The sequence below is a fragment of the Glossina fuscipes genome, unplaced genomic scaffold, assembly GCF_014805625.2.
Source record: "Glossina fuscipes isolate IAEA_lab_2018 unplaced genomic scaffold, Yale_Gfus_2 1, whole genome shotgun sequence".
In the NCBI taxonomy this organism is placed as follows: Eukaryota; Metazoa; Arthropoda; class Insecta; order Diptera; family Glossinidae; genus Glossina; species Glossina fuscipes.
The window spans coordinates 48,990,603-49,006,894 of record NW_023998415.1 but is presented as its reverse complement, the minus strand read 5'-3'; the positions used below and the strand labels follow the sequence as shown (position 1 = coordinate 49,006,894).

Sequence of the window (16,292 nt, the reverse complement as noted above, 5' to 3'; positions counted from 1 at the left end):
ACCAAAGCCAACATTTACCCTTTCACTAGGACGCACTTAAAGTGGTATGTTGTGTATGCTTTAGTGCATAAGTAAATGTTAGGGAAACGGAAACGACAACAATAACTTTAAAATGATGATAGATTAGAAAAATGCTATAAACTTTTATTTTGCGAATTTCTAAAAGAATTTACTTAAAACCTTTACAAATATTTATGAATATCTAAACACCTAAAATTAGAAACTAAAAACTGCACTGCAACAACAATATTCGATAAAGTTCGGAGAAATTTAAATGCACATGGGGTAAAAATTTCATAAAATATTTTAAATTACATAACTTCGTAAATGGCAGCTATATAAAATAAAACTGCACTCTATGTCAGATGACGTACACGCACGACATTATATATTAGTTTCCATTAATTAGCAACGTATAGGCGAAAGAAAGGTGAAAAAGTATTGAAAGGTGAAAAGTATTTAACTGCATTAGTACTAATAGTTAGTTAGAAACTACGAAACATTTGAAACTGAATTACACGCTTGCAAGGTCAATATTTCAATTAGAGTTGAAAAATTCTTTTGTGTATGTCGACATGTCGACATGTAAGCTAAACTCAATTATCAATGCGTTTAAAGAATCTTAAGAACTGTAATAGAATCTGTAGAGGTGTTTAGCATAAAGACGTTCTCCTTTCGCATTGACAGATATCCTGAATCGTCTCAGTGTTGTTGATGGAAAATCATACGAGGACGCATCGAAAATTTGCATTGGACGCAAGCAGCAAAAATCTGTGGTAATGCTACAAAAATAAATTATATTCCTATAAACAGATGCGTGCGTCAATCGTGCATTTTGTCTCCTGTTCTTTTTAACGTCAACTGTGAAGTTGAATGTTTCAACAAAACAAACCAAGTAAGCAAAGTATCGAAGCATTCATTAAAGTCAATAATTGTCAATTCCTCAATACGCGGACAATGCAACTATCCTAGCAGTTAATATGCAGGGGTATGCAGACAAAGGTTCAAGCTGTAAATGATCAAATCTAAATATCAGCAAAAGCAAATTTCTCGCACGAAAATTGCCCATATAAACGCTACTCTACCAGTTAAAAAACAAAATCTTGGATCCATATTATACGTGGACTGGTACACCAATGTCGAAATAAAAAGGAGACTAGAAATGACGAAATGAATGAATGCATAAGAAGCGTTCTAGAATATTCTAGCAAGCCGAGAGATTAGCTTATCCCTTCGCTCTATGTTCAGTGTTCTTGTATGGTCCAAGATCATGGCCATTAACGATCGTTACAATGAATAGACTGGCAGTCTTTGAGATGTGATGCTACCGTGGAATCCTGCAAATATCGTGAGTAAATCGCATATCCCTTGCTGAGTAGGTGAGAGAGAAGAATAAACTCTGACCGTGATCTAATAAAGCCTATTAAAAACCAAAAATGTGCGTACTGGAGAAATGTATGAACTGCTACGCCTAATAGTGTAAGGCCGTATCGACGAGCGTAGAGATAAGGGCAGAAAACAAATATCGTGGTTATATTGGCCAGGACTCTGAGAATCACAGCATAACAATGTAATTTGGTGCCTAGCTGTATTATGAAATGTAAAGAAAAAAATAAGAAGTAGATGAAGAAGGAGGACAAGGTTGTGATCACTTATATCCGGTAACGGATGGGTAATAAAGGAGAGAAAAGAGTAATAAAACCGAATCTACGCAAATAGCTGATAACCACGGTTTACTAAAATATTGTTTATGTATTGCACATAATTTTTTAAGGTTAATAAAAAACTATCACAACTACATATTAAGTAATTCATTTTAATTTGCGATCCAGTGAAATGTTTTATTTTATAGTTCACAGTTTTATTTACTTATTTTTTTTTTATTTTTTTTTTTTTTTCTTTATATACGTTCTTCAGAAAGGAGAGAAAGAGAGAGAAAAAATCCCATATTGAATATATTTTTTTATAGATAAATAAATAAATCAAAAGACTTTTCAGTAAACAAAAACAAAGGAAACTTTATCTTATATACAAAATTTGAAATTTCTCATAATAAAGATAAAGCAAAAAAAAGTTTAAGAACAAGGGAGAAAGAACATTTTGCGGCAGCCCAATAACAAAATAGCTTAAAATCAAACGAAAGCAAGACGTAAACAACTGAACAGCCTTCCATCCGTTGCATGATGGTTCGAAAACAGCCAATACAACTAAAAATTCCAAAGTTATTGAGAATTCTTTTATATATGAATTTTTCCGCTTATACGGAATAAAAATTTAATTTGTTTTCTTCTATGCATATAGAGTTATGCGTGTATGCGTGTGTTATACGTATACATAGTATGCAAAATCTCTACCGTGTATAGCACATTGGCTTACCACTAAAAGCATGTGTTTTTCTTAATACATCATCATCATCTAATGCATATGTTTATATGAAAAAAAGTAAATAAATAAATGAATAATAATAAGAAAATATGCGCAGCTCTATCAGTAAAAAATTGATGTTTTTTTCATTTATTTATTTATATTTTTTCTTTTATGACATTTTGCATGGAAATAGATAAAGCATATGTTGCTTGAATGAACATCTGTTTGGTAAGTGAAACAATACCAATAATAAGAAATAAAGAAGAAAACCGAACCAATTTTATTATAATTAACATAACAATTGGAAATAATTCATGAATTCATGAAAGGAACGAGTGAGGTTTTCGTCCATCGATCGAAAGTATTTTCTGAAATTTTTTAATATGTAAGAAGATTTTTTTTTCTCTTAATTTTATTAAAAACCCTACTTCTAAATATTTATACGCGAATGACTGACTAACAGATGCCTAAGAAGAGGGAGATTTTTTGTATGCGAGCCTTAGAAGAAATTTGTTTATAACGAGTTTCGTAGGTAAAGAATTCGCCCTCTTTTTTTTTTTTTTTTTTTTTTTTTTTTTTTTTTGTGGGCAGAGTCAATAGAGTAAATAGTAAGCGAATACGAACGTCCTCTCTTCGCTGCAGTTGGCTGCTTAGCAAAGAATTTTTACATTATCACTACATTTCTAGTTAATAGCGCATATAACACTCTCCGAGAGATAATTGCGAATAAAAATTGTATTATAATGTGTTTGTTTCAAGCTTCCATATACAAATATATTTACAATCGCTACAAATTAATAAAAAAAAAAAATAAAAAGAAAAAAGGAAAAAAAAACACATTTTCATAATATATCAGAAACGATCAGTAAAAAGCCGTAACCGTGCTAAACTACTTTAGAGAAGAAGAAGTAGAAGACGAAGAAAAATTCTTAATAAAAATGTAGCAAAAACTTACCCCAGTTAAAGCTGGTTTATCAGCCACCATAGCTGCAGTTGGGGCTAACGATGATGGCAAATTAGTCGAAGTACTACTACTATCAGGGCTGAAGTAGGTTAAGAAAGCGCAACCTGTAACCAAATGGTAGCAAATTTTCTTTTTTATTTTCATTTTTATTTTTATTTTGATTAAGTGTTTCACTTACAAATATATAAATAAAATGAAAATATGTTTATGCAAAAGTGTACAATGTTTAATTTTAATTAAGCTACATGTCACGGTATTTTATATGTATGAAGGGTACAGAAGGGCATAGTTTTCTTCAGCCAAAGTTACTGTTAAATGTTTTAATAGCGTGCTAAACTGTTACGTGTGACAAATGTTTTGTGGCAGTGTAGCTAATAATTTAACTTTGATAACAACAATATATATTTATTTATATATATATATATATATATATATATGATGATGCGTAATAATGAGACGTAAGTTTCCCATCCCATGGTTGAATAAGCCGATAGTTCACAGATTATTTCAGCGGCAATTGCTGCAGGCTCACGACCAAGTCTTAAATTGCAATGCAATACAGATGGACAAACAAATAACGTTAGAACTGCTTGGAATCCTGCTTATGTGAATTAGCAGTTCCTCTGAAAATTTTCCTTATAGACTTTATAAACGGAAAGTAGCAGTAGTGGAATTAGAAGCACTTTTAAACGACTTCCATTGTTGGATATGCACTTACGTCCATACATGCAGGGGATAAACAAAATAATTTAAACACCTGACATGTCCATAATATTTATTTATCGATAGGATAGGGACACCACCTCTAGTAGAAAAATTGTAATTGATCGTGGACCAGATACGTGGAACGTCTGAGTAGTGTGCAACCAAGTGTTGTGCAATTCTTGCGGATCCTTCTATTAATAATTTTTCCATATATTAACAAGGCATTTAAATTTTTGGTGAGCGTTTTGAAATACGCCCATTTCGTATAAATTATCAAAATCAACAAACGATCGGTTCGCGGACGGGTCGTTCCCATTTACCTCTCTATTCGAAACTTTTATTTTCGTAGAAATACGATAATGACAAAAGTTTTCATTGACAACTAAGCACTTTTGCCAATTTTGCATGTATTTTGTAGCATCGTCGATAGAACATATATACACGCAATATTATACCGCTATACCTTATGCAAGGTAGAAGTACTACGTAAAAAGCTTAGTGCCTAGGCTTCTAAAAACATGAAAGCATTTGAATTGCGGGCTTTTTAACTTTAGGGTTAGCAACGTCCAAAATATATGTTTTACACTTGCATACGATATCATCATTTTTGCTACCAGGAGAGGAATAAACGCACATGCTGCAGTCTCTCCCCTTGGTTGGTGTAAAATCACTATTGAGTTCTTGTTCATTGTTTGCAGTGAAGGATTATATGTCTGCTCCGCAGCGAGTCCCTTGCGGAGAGGTAATCTTGTCGTGTTATCATATATTTCATAGTTAATTAAGTTAATTACCGCTTAGCTTCACATATGAATTTATTATAGATACGAGAGAGACGCAAACTGTATATAATATTAACGGCTCCCTCTCTCTCATTTTGATTACGTTTTACTTTTATTCAAAATGAATTTTATTTAAGTACATAACGACCTACTTTACTATCAATTATCTTTTGCCATTTCCTTATACTTAAACCGTATCGCCATTATTGTATTAATCTCTGGTGTGTTCTTCACCAAAATCTGAATGGGAGAATTAAGCGGACGCACCAAACACAAAATAATCGCAGGGTACAAAGTACGGGTTATTCAATGAACACAAATTGGATAGAAGCTCCCCAGCCAAACATCCTCAATTTTTGGCCAAATCATTAAAAATATTTGTAGGGTAACGTTATCATGACGGAAGGCGATACATTATCTATTAAGCAAATTCCTGAATATTTTTTTTCTCGTACCCAATACACGGTTATAAGATGTTATAAATTGAAGAGTTTTTCATTCCATAACTATTGAAAAGTCGTAAATTGATTGTTAGAACCATAATGGCTTTCTACAAAAACAAATTTTATGTAAACAAAACAGAAAAGAGAAATTGAAAGGCATTTAACGACAGCCTTCAAAGGCACTGCTCACAAAATGCTATAATGTGGGAAAGACTGAAAGACCGCAACAGAAAAAAGAACACGGGGAAGCCAACAATGCCCGTTTTCTGTTCTCCCCACTTTTTCGTTTTCCCTTTATTTATTTATTTTTTTTGTTTTTTTATCTTGTCTCCAAGAAGAGGCCAACATATTGCACTTATGTACGCTGCTCGTACGGACGGGTTTATAAATGTTTGCTCTGCATCTATATACCATCAATGTTTATATAATATATATATATATATAGCAGGTTGTAATGTGTTAATGTGTGCTTTTAATAGTCAAGGAGTACTGGTTTTATTTTTTATTTTTTATTTATTTATTTTTTTTTTTGTCTTCTTGCGAACAGATAGAGGCACACAGAGTAAGTGTTATAAGGGTTGTTTATGAGCGTGACTAATTAAAAATAATATTATAATGACTTAACTAATGATTGAAAAAGAGGTCTGCGGCTTGTGTTACTGTCTTTTATACCTACCACAAAGCGCACATTGGATTTGTCAAATGTTGTTAAAACATAAAAATATGCATTAGAGATTTAAAAGCGACCGGTATAAAATCTGTTTAATTCAAAACCACAATTGCGACTTTGCTAGAAGAAGAAGAAGACGAAGAAGAAGCTTTTATCTAGAAGGATAATGCTTGTCTCACATTTTAGTTTCTCGTTCGGTTTGGATGCGCCAAGGTGGAAAATAAAAAAAAATATAACTAATCTGCTTACGTCTTCGCCTAGAGTTGTGCAAAAATTTGCAATTTTTTACTTACTTTCAAGCTATAGATCGAAAGTGACAATGGATGTGTTTCAAGTTTAATTCTAAATTTTTGTTAATAACTTTCCCGCGCAAATCCTTAATGAACGAGTTACCTACGAAGGCTAATAAAAGAGAAGAAATATGAATACATTTCTGCCAAGTGACGTAAAAATATTCAATGCGATATATATGCCTTTATGTATATGATCGGTATATCGAATGAAGGAATTTTTTTGCTTTATTTGATCATTAAAAAATTCTGCCTAATCCGAACTTAACTCATTTCTTATTTATTTTCAGCATCAAGTGAGAGACTTATGCTTAATTTAGTTTATTTAATAGGAGTGATTAAAAATTGTGCAAATCACTGAGTATATCATTCAATAAAGAATTTTCATTAGCGTTAGTGGTATTTATTGCATATATTTGATGTGGTGATAGTAATGTCGGGCAGAAGGCTATGCACAATTCATCCCTTTTTCCCTTTTATGTAAATATGATAAAATGTTTATTATTAACTAGAATATCCTAAGGAAAATAATAGGTGCTTGCATGTATTATGATCATTTTTTCACTTGAAAGGGACCTTTGGCAGCGATCGTCATATTATTAAAAATTAAGTAGAATTCATTAGTAACAACCGTCGACCGAATCCATGAAAAGTACATTTTTCCCCTTTAATTGAAAGGATATCAAGACACCATTGGGTTATTGGCATTATTGCTGATAACATTTTCTCATTAACAGCATCGTTATATGGGAAGCAGTGTGTATTGAAAGCACACGTTGAATAGAAACACGAGATACGTTTAAAATTTCTTTGAGGTTCAAAGTTGATTAGGCGGACGAAGAAATTGGTGAACTCATTGATGAGTAATTGTTTGTTTTCTGACAAACTTACATTGTCAACTGTGAAAGCTATACGTTTTTTCGAGACTCTCCAGATACGCTCAAATTCTCGCAATGCCGTCATTATTTGATGTACGTATATCTTTTGCTCAGAAGAACTCGTACGATTTACGAGTTGTAAGCCAGATCGGTGGAAAACAATTAATTACTCAGCAATACGAAATCTTTCATTTATGCAATTAGACCATTGATTTGTGACACGGTGTTTCCGTTTGAGGATTTTCATTTAAAACATGTGGTGTCTTTTAATATTTCAAGATGTCAATCTTTTTATGCCAGTTTAGTTTTCAAAACCACCGACAATTTATTTGTCATTGCATTGCAAGCCAACGCTACATTTCAATGACGAATTTTCCCATAAAAAATGAATGGGTTAAACAACACACGATTTTCACGATTGTTTCACAAACAACAAATGTAACTAAAAGCTTATAACTCACTAAATAAACGAAAGCACAAATGCTATGAAGTTATGACAGACGTCGTTCGAGAATTGTCACTTTCCTTAAAGTAATGTGCATTTTTTATTCGAGATGACATCTACGCGATATTTCCGGGAATTATTGAAGGATGCGTTAATTGATGCGTTGATGAGAAAGGTGAGCTCGTTACAAAACGAAAACGGAAATGCGTGTCGCTACTGTGTGGGGCTGCTGCAGGTGTAATAAGTCAATATTTTGCCAGGCGCAGATGCTTATGTTTGTTAATAATTAATTTCGTTTACGCGTTAATGTAGTTGACTTTCCCATGCGTATACAAATTTACGCACACACAAAAATTCTTTTGCAGTGTAACTATAATCAGCAAACATATCGGAATGGGTTAAACATATCCATCCCCTTGTGAATAATTTGCACATAATACTCTTTTGTGGTTGCGAATTTCTTCGCGTCTACTTCTCACATTTTCACATCATTCTCGATTTTCAACTAATCGTACATTTACAAAGGATTAATGCGATATCCACCATCTTGTTATCCGCAGATATACAAGAATTCACATATATGACTGATGCCGTGATAACGGCTTGCAATTGTACATTTACGAGTGCAAGTGGTAAGAGCTAGTGTAAATTAAGGTGATTAATACGAACGTTTCAACTTTAAAATGTTTTTCAATCACAGTTAGGATGATGACGGCCTTGAGTTGCTAGCCGAGCGCTATTCTATTAGGTTGTCCTTGGTCTGGACAATAAGAAAAAAGTGATACGCAAAGAAATCTGTTAAACTTTAATAGGCAGGGACGATACGAATTAAGCCTTTGTATTTCAGTGCCTTATAAAGTTTATTGAAATGAGACATAAAGACAAATTCGAAAATCAAACACAACACTCACAGTATACTGAGAGAATATTGGATTTGCTTTGCCGCTCACACAAACATTTTGAAGTAAATTGAATCATCAGTTTGCTTGCTTCGGTCTATGTTCGCTCTTTCTATCGCAAGGCGATATTGTGTCTGGTAGTGGAAGCGTTTTACAAACACGATTTTTCTCTTTAGAACTTATGCTCGGATCAGGCATTTAAAGATAAACTTCTGAATATAAGCAAGAAATTCGTTTTCACACCTTTACATGAGTTTTCAATAACCATAATGACAAGCAAGTATATAAGAATCACAACACAGACGAGTGAAGGGGCTGATTGGAGGGAGCCCTTTTCCAGGCACTCACCTTTCAAACTTTTTCTTTCAACAAATTTGAAGATGAAAGATAAGTTACAATGCCTCTTGACAATCCTTGCCAAATGGATTTACCCATTAAATGTATATCCCTTGAGGAAGTAGAGCGTGAAATATCCATTTTAAATAAGAAAAATCTGCGAGTTAAAGCTCTGCTTAAAAAGAGTGTTATTATAATGACCTTTGAGATGGAATCGTTACCTCGATCAATGGAAATGCGTTGAAATAGTGATGGCTTCTAAATATGCTGAGTCAGAGGATGATGTCAACTATTACAGCCCAATAAGTCTTCTATCCACGTTTTTGAAAACTTTTGCTACTACGAAGATTGCAGCCAATCTTGAATGGTGAATAATATAGTGCGTGAAAATCAACTCGGGTTTCGACGTATGCACGGTACGCCTCAACAAAGTCATCGAACCGTGAACGAAATAAGCAATGCGTTAGAAACTAACCAGTACGGTTCGGCACGGATCTTGAACGTGAAGCCTACTTTTCGATAGAGTGTGGGATGCAGGACTTCTTCTTAAATTGAAAACGAATGTTCCTCTTCCTTTCTATCTACTGCTTCGTATTTGGAAAATTGCCCCTTTCATGTTAATGTAAATAACGAAATGTCAGACGTGTATGAAATCAATGCAGATATTGCCCTGTGTAGCGTATTAGACGCTATGCTCTACACTATTTTCTCGTGGGATATACCGTTGTCTGAAAATGTCACTGTCGCTACATATAACGTAAAACCGAAGCTTCAACTCTAGTTCAAACACACCGCAACAATATCTCTGTACGGCTGAGTCCCTTAATGGTATCTCAATTCTGGAATTGAACTGTTTTATGTATGTACCTTAGCATGCATACAGACGTGAAAACACCATACAAAACACAAACATATTTTTCGTATATTTCGTTTCGATATCAAGAAAAAACGTCTTTGGCTGATTGGTCAGAAATCAGTTAAGTCAGAAAAGTAATTTGCTCTTACGTAGCAATCCTGAGTCCCATTTGACCATCGGGGCATACAACTTTGGCGAACAGCGAACAACTCGAGCATTAAATATCTTCAGTGCTATCAATCTAAAACGCTTCAGGCTAATCATGGGAGTTCTACGATCTACATTGAGCAGTCGTATTCATAAGAATTTGGACAATCTCACAGTAAAAGAAGATATTGTTTTGACTTGAGGTTTCGATATTTTGATCGGTTTAGTCATTATTCGAACTTGGTTTTGGTTTGATTCAATTTATGTGTCTTATCCTATTACTTTATCCTCCGCCGATAGTTATACAGAGTTGTGTATTGTAATAAATTTCGTCGAGTAAATAGAAAGACGAACATAGAGGCAAATAAGTAGCTTATGTCAACTTAAATTTTTCTCTTCTATATGCACGTTTACACACATACATGAATGAAGGTACAAAAATCATTGTTGTCAATCAATTACTTTAGGTGTTTCAGGTCGTCTGTGCGCGTGTAGTTTACTATGCGCGCCATGATCATAAATGGTCGGCTAGAACGGACGACGTCTTGTATATTATCGCTATAGTGTCTGCTGCGATGGAAAGTTGTTAACAACTCCATACATCTACGTGCGTTTACCGCTGGCTTTTAGTAGACAAAGGGACAACGTGCACTGAAAATTACCTTTCTTTGCTTTCATGATTTCAATTCATTTAATCTTCGTGTTCCTCATGAATTTGTCACGCTTTGCTGTTTTCAGTCATTTCATTTCTTAATTCTGATTGGAAGCAATAGAAGTGAAGGAAAGCCTGATGTTATTCTTTCTTTTTAGTTGCTACATGAGATGCTTTATTTTAAATAGTGCGTGAAGGTACCTTTTCGATGATCACATCTTTGCAGCATCCCGCATACATTATAACAGTTGATGCAGAAAAACTTCGCTGTCTTTCCATTGCCTATCTGCTTACCTATGAACAAGGTGTTGCATGACATGGTTATGACGGAATATGACGATATCCATATAGAAAGAAAAGTATAAGTCAGTTATTACATTAATTAAATTTGTGTTAAAACCGGGCTATAATTTTAATTCCGTATATGTAGCATTTGCCTTAAGTACAGGTTAATTTTAAAAGTGCTTGTAATTACCCTAACTGCAATTTAACAAATTCGCAAAAGATTTTAGTGATAAAATACTAAAATTAAAAAAAAAAACAAGTGAGAAAGTTATATTCGTCTTGTACAGCTACCTGCGTTAAGACCTTTGGCGCCCCATGCTCTAATTTATTGTCATAAAAGAGTGGGCGATCACGAGAATGCCAACAAAACATACCTCACAGACACACAGACAGACAAACGGACAGGCAAGACTTAATTAATTCAGAATTTCATGCTGATCAAAAATATATATACTTTATAAGGTCTCTGAAGTTTGCCTTTGTGTCTACCCCGCCTTCCTCTGTGTTGGGTATAAAAACGAAACTGAACGTATTATATCAAAGTGAGTTATACTTTACTTTGAAGCTTCGACATTGAAGTTAGGCTGTAAATAAAAAATCGTTCAAATGTTCAGCACGGCTTTGAACCCATACCGTTAATCTATCAGTGCAACATTAGTTGCATTGTGTTTGCAGTTGCCTGCGGAATTTTTCGGTGGCGAAGGCTCGATATCATATATATAGAAAACATGTGGTTCTAGTAGGATAGGGCTAGATGCTACACCCAATGGAGAAGCAGATAAGAGGTGGATTTGTGATCTATCACCTACGGATTGGTTTCTTTGGAGCGACATCAAAGCTCAAGTCTATGGATACCTGGAATACTTGGAAGCGATAGTTTTTATATATAGTGTTACGCGACATTGATAATGAAAATCGCTTTGAAATCCTTAAAATATCTCTGGTATTTTTATCTGTTTACATCGGGTATAAATGTTTAAAGTTCTTTTACATCTGCATTATTGACAACAACATAGTTAACCATAAAGCTAAGAATTCTGTTTCTTAATGTTTTTTCTTACAATATAAAAAAATTTAAAGAAAAATATGAAAAAAAAAGCAAATAAAAAGCAAAGACATGTGAACCCTTAAGCGATCTACTGCTAAAGGTTTATGTAGTGTAGGTAAATATATAAAACTTGTGCTGAACATATGTTATAGCAGCTGTAATGTACCGATGCCGCTGTTAGTGCCGGTGGATGGCGGATGGTGTAGTTTAGTTTAAAGCTTTTAACTGTAACTTCTGTACCCAAGTGTATGTGACGAGCATTATTTCTCTCGTCTTTTTTTTTTTTTCCTCCTCTTCTTATTTTTTTCTTTTCTTTTTTTTTTTTTTTTTTTGTTGTTTCATTGCAATCTAGACGCTTTTAACTATATTACTCCTACATTTATAGTTAAATAACTACAAGAATGACTGCAATTATTGTGGAAATAAAGTATGACTAACATGAAAAATTATGGGATTTCAAACCGTTAACTTAACACTGCATAGTACTTACTGGCTATATGTTCGTTATGAAAGGCCAACATGTTGTTGTTATGGTAATGATGATAACGATGGCTTTATATATATGTATAAATATACATATGTATAAATATACACACACACTCTCTCTCTCTCTCTCTCTCTGCGCAAATGTTAATGGAAATTAATTGTTTTCCCAAAACGTGAGAAGGAAAAATTTTACAAATAAAAACGAAACAAAGAAAGAAGCAACAATAACTGGACACAGACAGATTTTTTAAAGATTTATTTCGAAAAAGTTTTTCGTGAACACCTGCAAAGAAAATAAAAGAAGAAAGAGAGACAAAGAAAAAACAATCAGAAAATTTTTAAATGTTGTTATTGTTTATACTTAAATTTAAAGATATTATCATGTTTAAGAGTAAGAAAAAAGAATATTGCATTTTGTTTAAATTTTTCACGCTTATCGCAAATTCTTCGATTTTAACAATTGTCAGTTGAATAATGCGCAAAAAAAAAAAATAAAAATAAAAATAAAAATAAACAACTTCATATTAAATGTCATTCATATACATCACGAGATTATTAAGTTTGCTCGTTGTATACATATATGTATGTGTTTTGATATTTTTTCTTGTTGACATTTTCGTGTAATTGATCAAGCCATGTTTACCTAGTAAACGTTTCGTTGATCTGATTCATAATTTTACTAAAGCGTTTACGCACAGGCTTAGGCAAATAATAACAATGAAAACATAATTTTTCTAATGCTGCTGCGAATATAACGCGGCGGCAATAGAGAAAATGCTATAACATAAGACTTAGTAGAAACTATTACGGAACATGCGTAAAGGAAATCTCCTTTTTGTGGTAAGGATCTTCACAATTAATATATAAAGCTCTTATAAAGCTATTCCGGATATTAGATCAAATGTTTGGCAATGCAACCTTATTTTCGCAAGGCACAGATGTTTTGCACAAAAGCTCTACCATTTCATTTAATGGAGCATAGACAATGGCAAGCCATGCTTGTCATGTCTCTACTCCTTCTCGCCAAGTTGAAAAGCGATATTAAAAGTGTAATGATCAGAACACGCAGACAACATTTTTCGATAGATTCTAAAATAGCTACGAATGTGTAAATGGTTCAAGTATAAATGCAGGACAGGACAAAAATAGAAAAAAGATTTGCAAACAAATATTTATTTAATTTTTTTGTTTTGTCTTATTCTAATAAGGTTGTTTTAAAAGGCAAGGAAACCACAGAATTAAGGCTAGTCCAGAAAATTGAACAAGAGAGATTATATTAATGGACAAGAAGATCTAAACAAATGGTCAGCAGTGAAAGTGTGAAGCATGTGCCACTTGAAGAATGCACAATTTCAACAGCTCGGCTGTGTAAAGAAGAAATGAGGCAAACTTTTGTGCTCCCATTCTCATCCAAAACGAACTGTGCTTCGTTACTGCCTTTAATAGGTGAGTGCGTGTCGTGGAGTGCAACTCTGTCTTTTCGAGTTTGTCACTTTTCTTGTTATCTACGTTATCTTTAACCTAGAACAAACATAGTTTTTTTAATGGCCTAGGTTGGGTTGGCGAAAGCACAAACAACTTCAGCATATAATTCAACTGGAAAGGAAGAAATAAATTTCATCAAGATAATATCAAATAGTTCAAAATAACGAAGAAATTCTTAAGATTTTGAATTTATTGGAAAAGAAATTGTAGCACTGTTACTCGAAATGTAGGCTCACATGGGAAGAGCCTCCCTCCAAACGTGCTCAATAAACATGAATATTCGTTTGAGTTAAACCAACATATGGACAAGAATGATGGAAATGGAGACTGATAAAATTGTGGCTGAGACGAATTGTAAGGCATATATTATTCGCATCCATATTTCCTTTATGACCCAATTCGTAAGCAGGAATTCTAATCCACATCTCAAGTTGAACGTGAAACCTGCTTAAAATACTTTTGACAGTGGAATGAAAAAGATCAATTGGCTTTTGTTGAGCGACCTTTGGGCGACCTACGCTGCAAAAGGATTTCAAGTCGCCATTTCCCAAGAGAGGATTGGATCGCATTGCTGAAAGCATTCTGGCGTATTTTGATGCCGATTATTTGAAACCCACCTTACCGGTGTGCATAAGATGCTTATGGTATACTCTAGAAGAAATTAATTGAGCGTAAACTGTGCACTGACTGACATTGTCGTGTGATTTGAGCAAACGTCACGGTTAGACAACGCCTCGGTTACAATCGTTTTCTCGCGACCCAAAATTTCACAAAATTATGAACAGCATCGAAAGTGCCGCGAATATTTGTCGAATCAGTCGTCATATAGTGCGTCGCGTTGAAGCGTATGTCTTTCAGACTATTCCAGAGGCGTGTACTGATGATAAAATTATGTTGGATCTACGTGATAACATAAAAGTGTGCGAACACATACTGGTATTGTGTCGTCAGTAGGCTTTCTTTTTCTGTGTATGAGTATGACTCCTCTTATCTACTTGGCCCTTTATATATATATATATAAGAGATAGACTTTGCCGCATTGATGGGTTTTTTTTTTTTTTTTTTTCGTGTGTTTTATATTATAAGTGCTCCACTGTATATATCGTAGCGTTAAAAACAAAATGCATCGAAATTTATATTCCTTCCGTTGCCGTGTTTCCAATTTCAACTAAGACAAATTGTATAAATTGCTTTTATTTACTTTGCTATGTAGGAATAAAATGTGATTTAGGATTGAAGGTAAGAAGAAAATTTGATTTGATTTTAATTTCAATTTATAAACGAAACCACGAAATTTGATTAACGTAGTAATGTCAGGAAGATGGCAGGAAAATCTTATGATTGCACATGTGTACGTACGTTTACGATCTTACAAACATTTAACGTAAGTTATTCAAGTGAAGCAATTATGGGCCTTCATGTCTTTAAGGGTTTTTAATGCACAAAACGTAATTATATTAGTAACAAAATTTAAATTATAAGCTACGAGTGTTTGCAACTTATGAGGCAAATGAGAATTTAATAAATTGCTGTGATATATATGTATGTACGTATGAAATAAAATGAATTACAAAAATTGAAATTTAAACGAAAAGCCAAAGTTATTATTATTTCATATATATCGCATTATCAAAAGCTCCCAGAGGCAAATATTCAATTTAACTTCTATTTATATAATTGTTTCTTCTAATTAGGATAACTTTTGCAATTGCATTGAAATTAGCAAAATGTTTGCTTACCTTATTCAGCCAATACTTTGCATACTCTATATCAATCAGTTCCTACCAATTGGGCATTTGAAGCTTTCGAATTCAATTTTTAACCCATTGTCTTTAAGTAAAGTTCAACTTCTTAACTAAACAATAAAATGTTAAATATATATATATATATATATATATACTTGAATTTTTCAAATCCAATATTATTCACGATTGCTTTAAGCAACACCTTTTTGCTGATAATTATACCTTTTATATAACATTATAAGTTATCTTTTAATGATTTGAGCCGAGCCTCGGCGACGTCCATCTATCTAATCAAATTTCAATTACTTTTCACTGACAAACTCTCCCGGTAGCAACAAATTCGAATGATAATAACAACAAAAACAAAAGTCCAAAAATATAACTTTTCATTTTTTGCTCTGCTATAATGTTTGCTCTTTTTCTGTTTCGACTTCCATACTCTCACAATATATGCTTGACATTTGAGCAACAGTTTCAGTGTTATAGGAAGGAAAGCACGATAGCATATAGCCTCTAAGAAGTGCTTGAATTATTTTACTGTTACACTGTTGATTTAATGGGATGTCTCAATTACAGAGACAACGAAAGCGTCTGGTTAGGGTTATTTTTCTGAATTCTCTCGTTGACCGAATAGACGCTTTGAATCTTTTAGTATGCCTTGATGTCGACTCTTTCTCTAAGTGTTTCGAAGAGACGACTCTTTACGAGAGTCGTCTCTTCCTGGATCCTAGCCAGGAAACTAAAGCTTAACACCCTAACCGTTGACTGCTTACTTCCGGTTCTCTATTACGGCATAAATATAAAAAGCATGA

The 16,292-nt window shown here is 33.5% G+C and overlaps 1 protein-coding gene across 8 annotated transcripts in view; it reads right to left on the bottom strand.

Annotated features, from left to right (window-relative positions):
* The window catches only part of LOC119645078 (CUGBP Elav-like family member 4), a 683,800-nt gene that overhangs the window by 583,526 nt on the left and 83,982 nt on the right, over positions 1-16,292 (bottom strand). For 5 of the 8 annotated variants that reach the window (XM_038044948.1, XM_038044950.1, XM_038044957.1 and 2 more), the window contains exons 1-2: positions 12,255-12,391; positions 3,323-3,435 (exon numbers count right to left, since the gene is read on the bottom strand). In XM_038044948.1, the coding sequence (XP_037900876.1) occupies positions 3,323-3,435; positions 12,255-12,285 (144 nt within the window). In that variant the 5' untranslated portion in view covers positions 12,286-12,391. Of the gene's footprint in view, positions 1-3,322; positions 3,436-10,632; positions 10,676-12,254; positions 12,392-16,292 lie in introns of those variants that run through there. The other 3 variants (XM_038044960.1, XM_038044958.1, XM_038044949.1) reach the window with 2 other exon arrangements.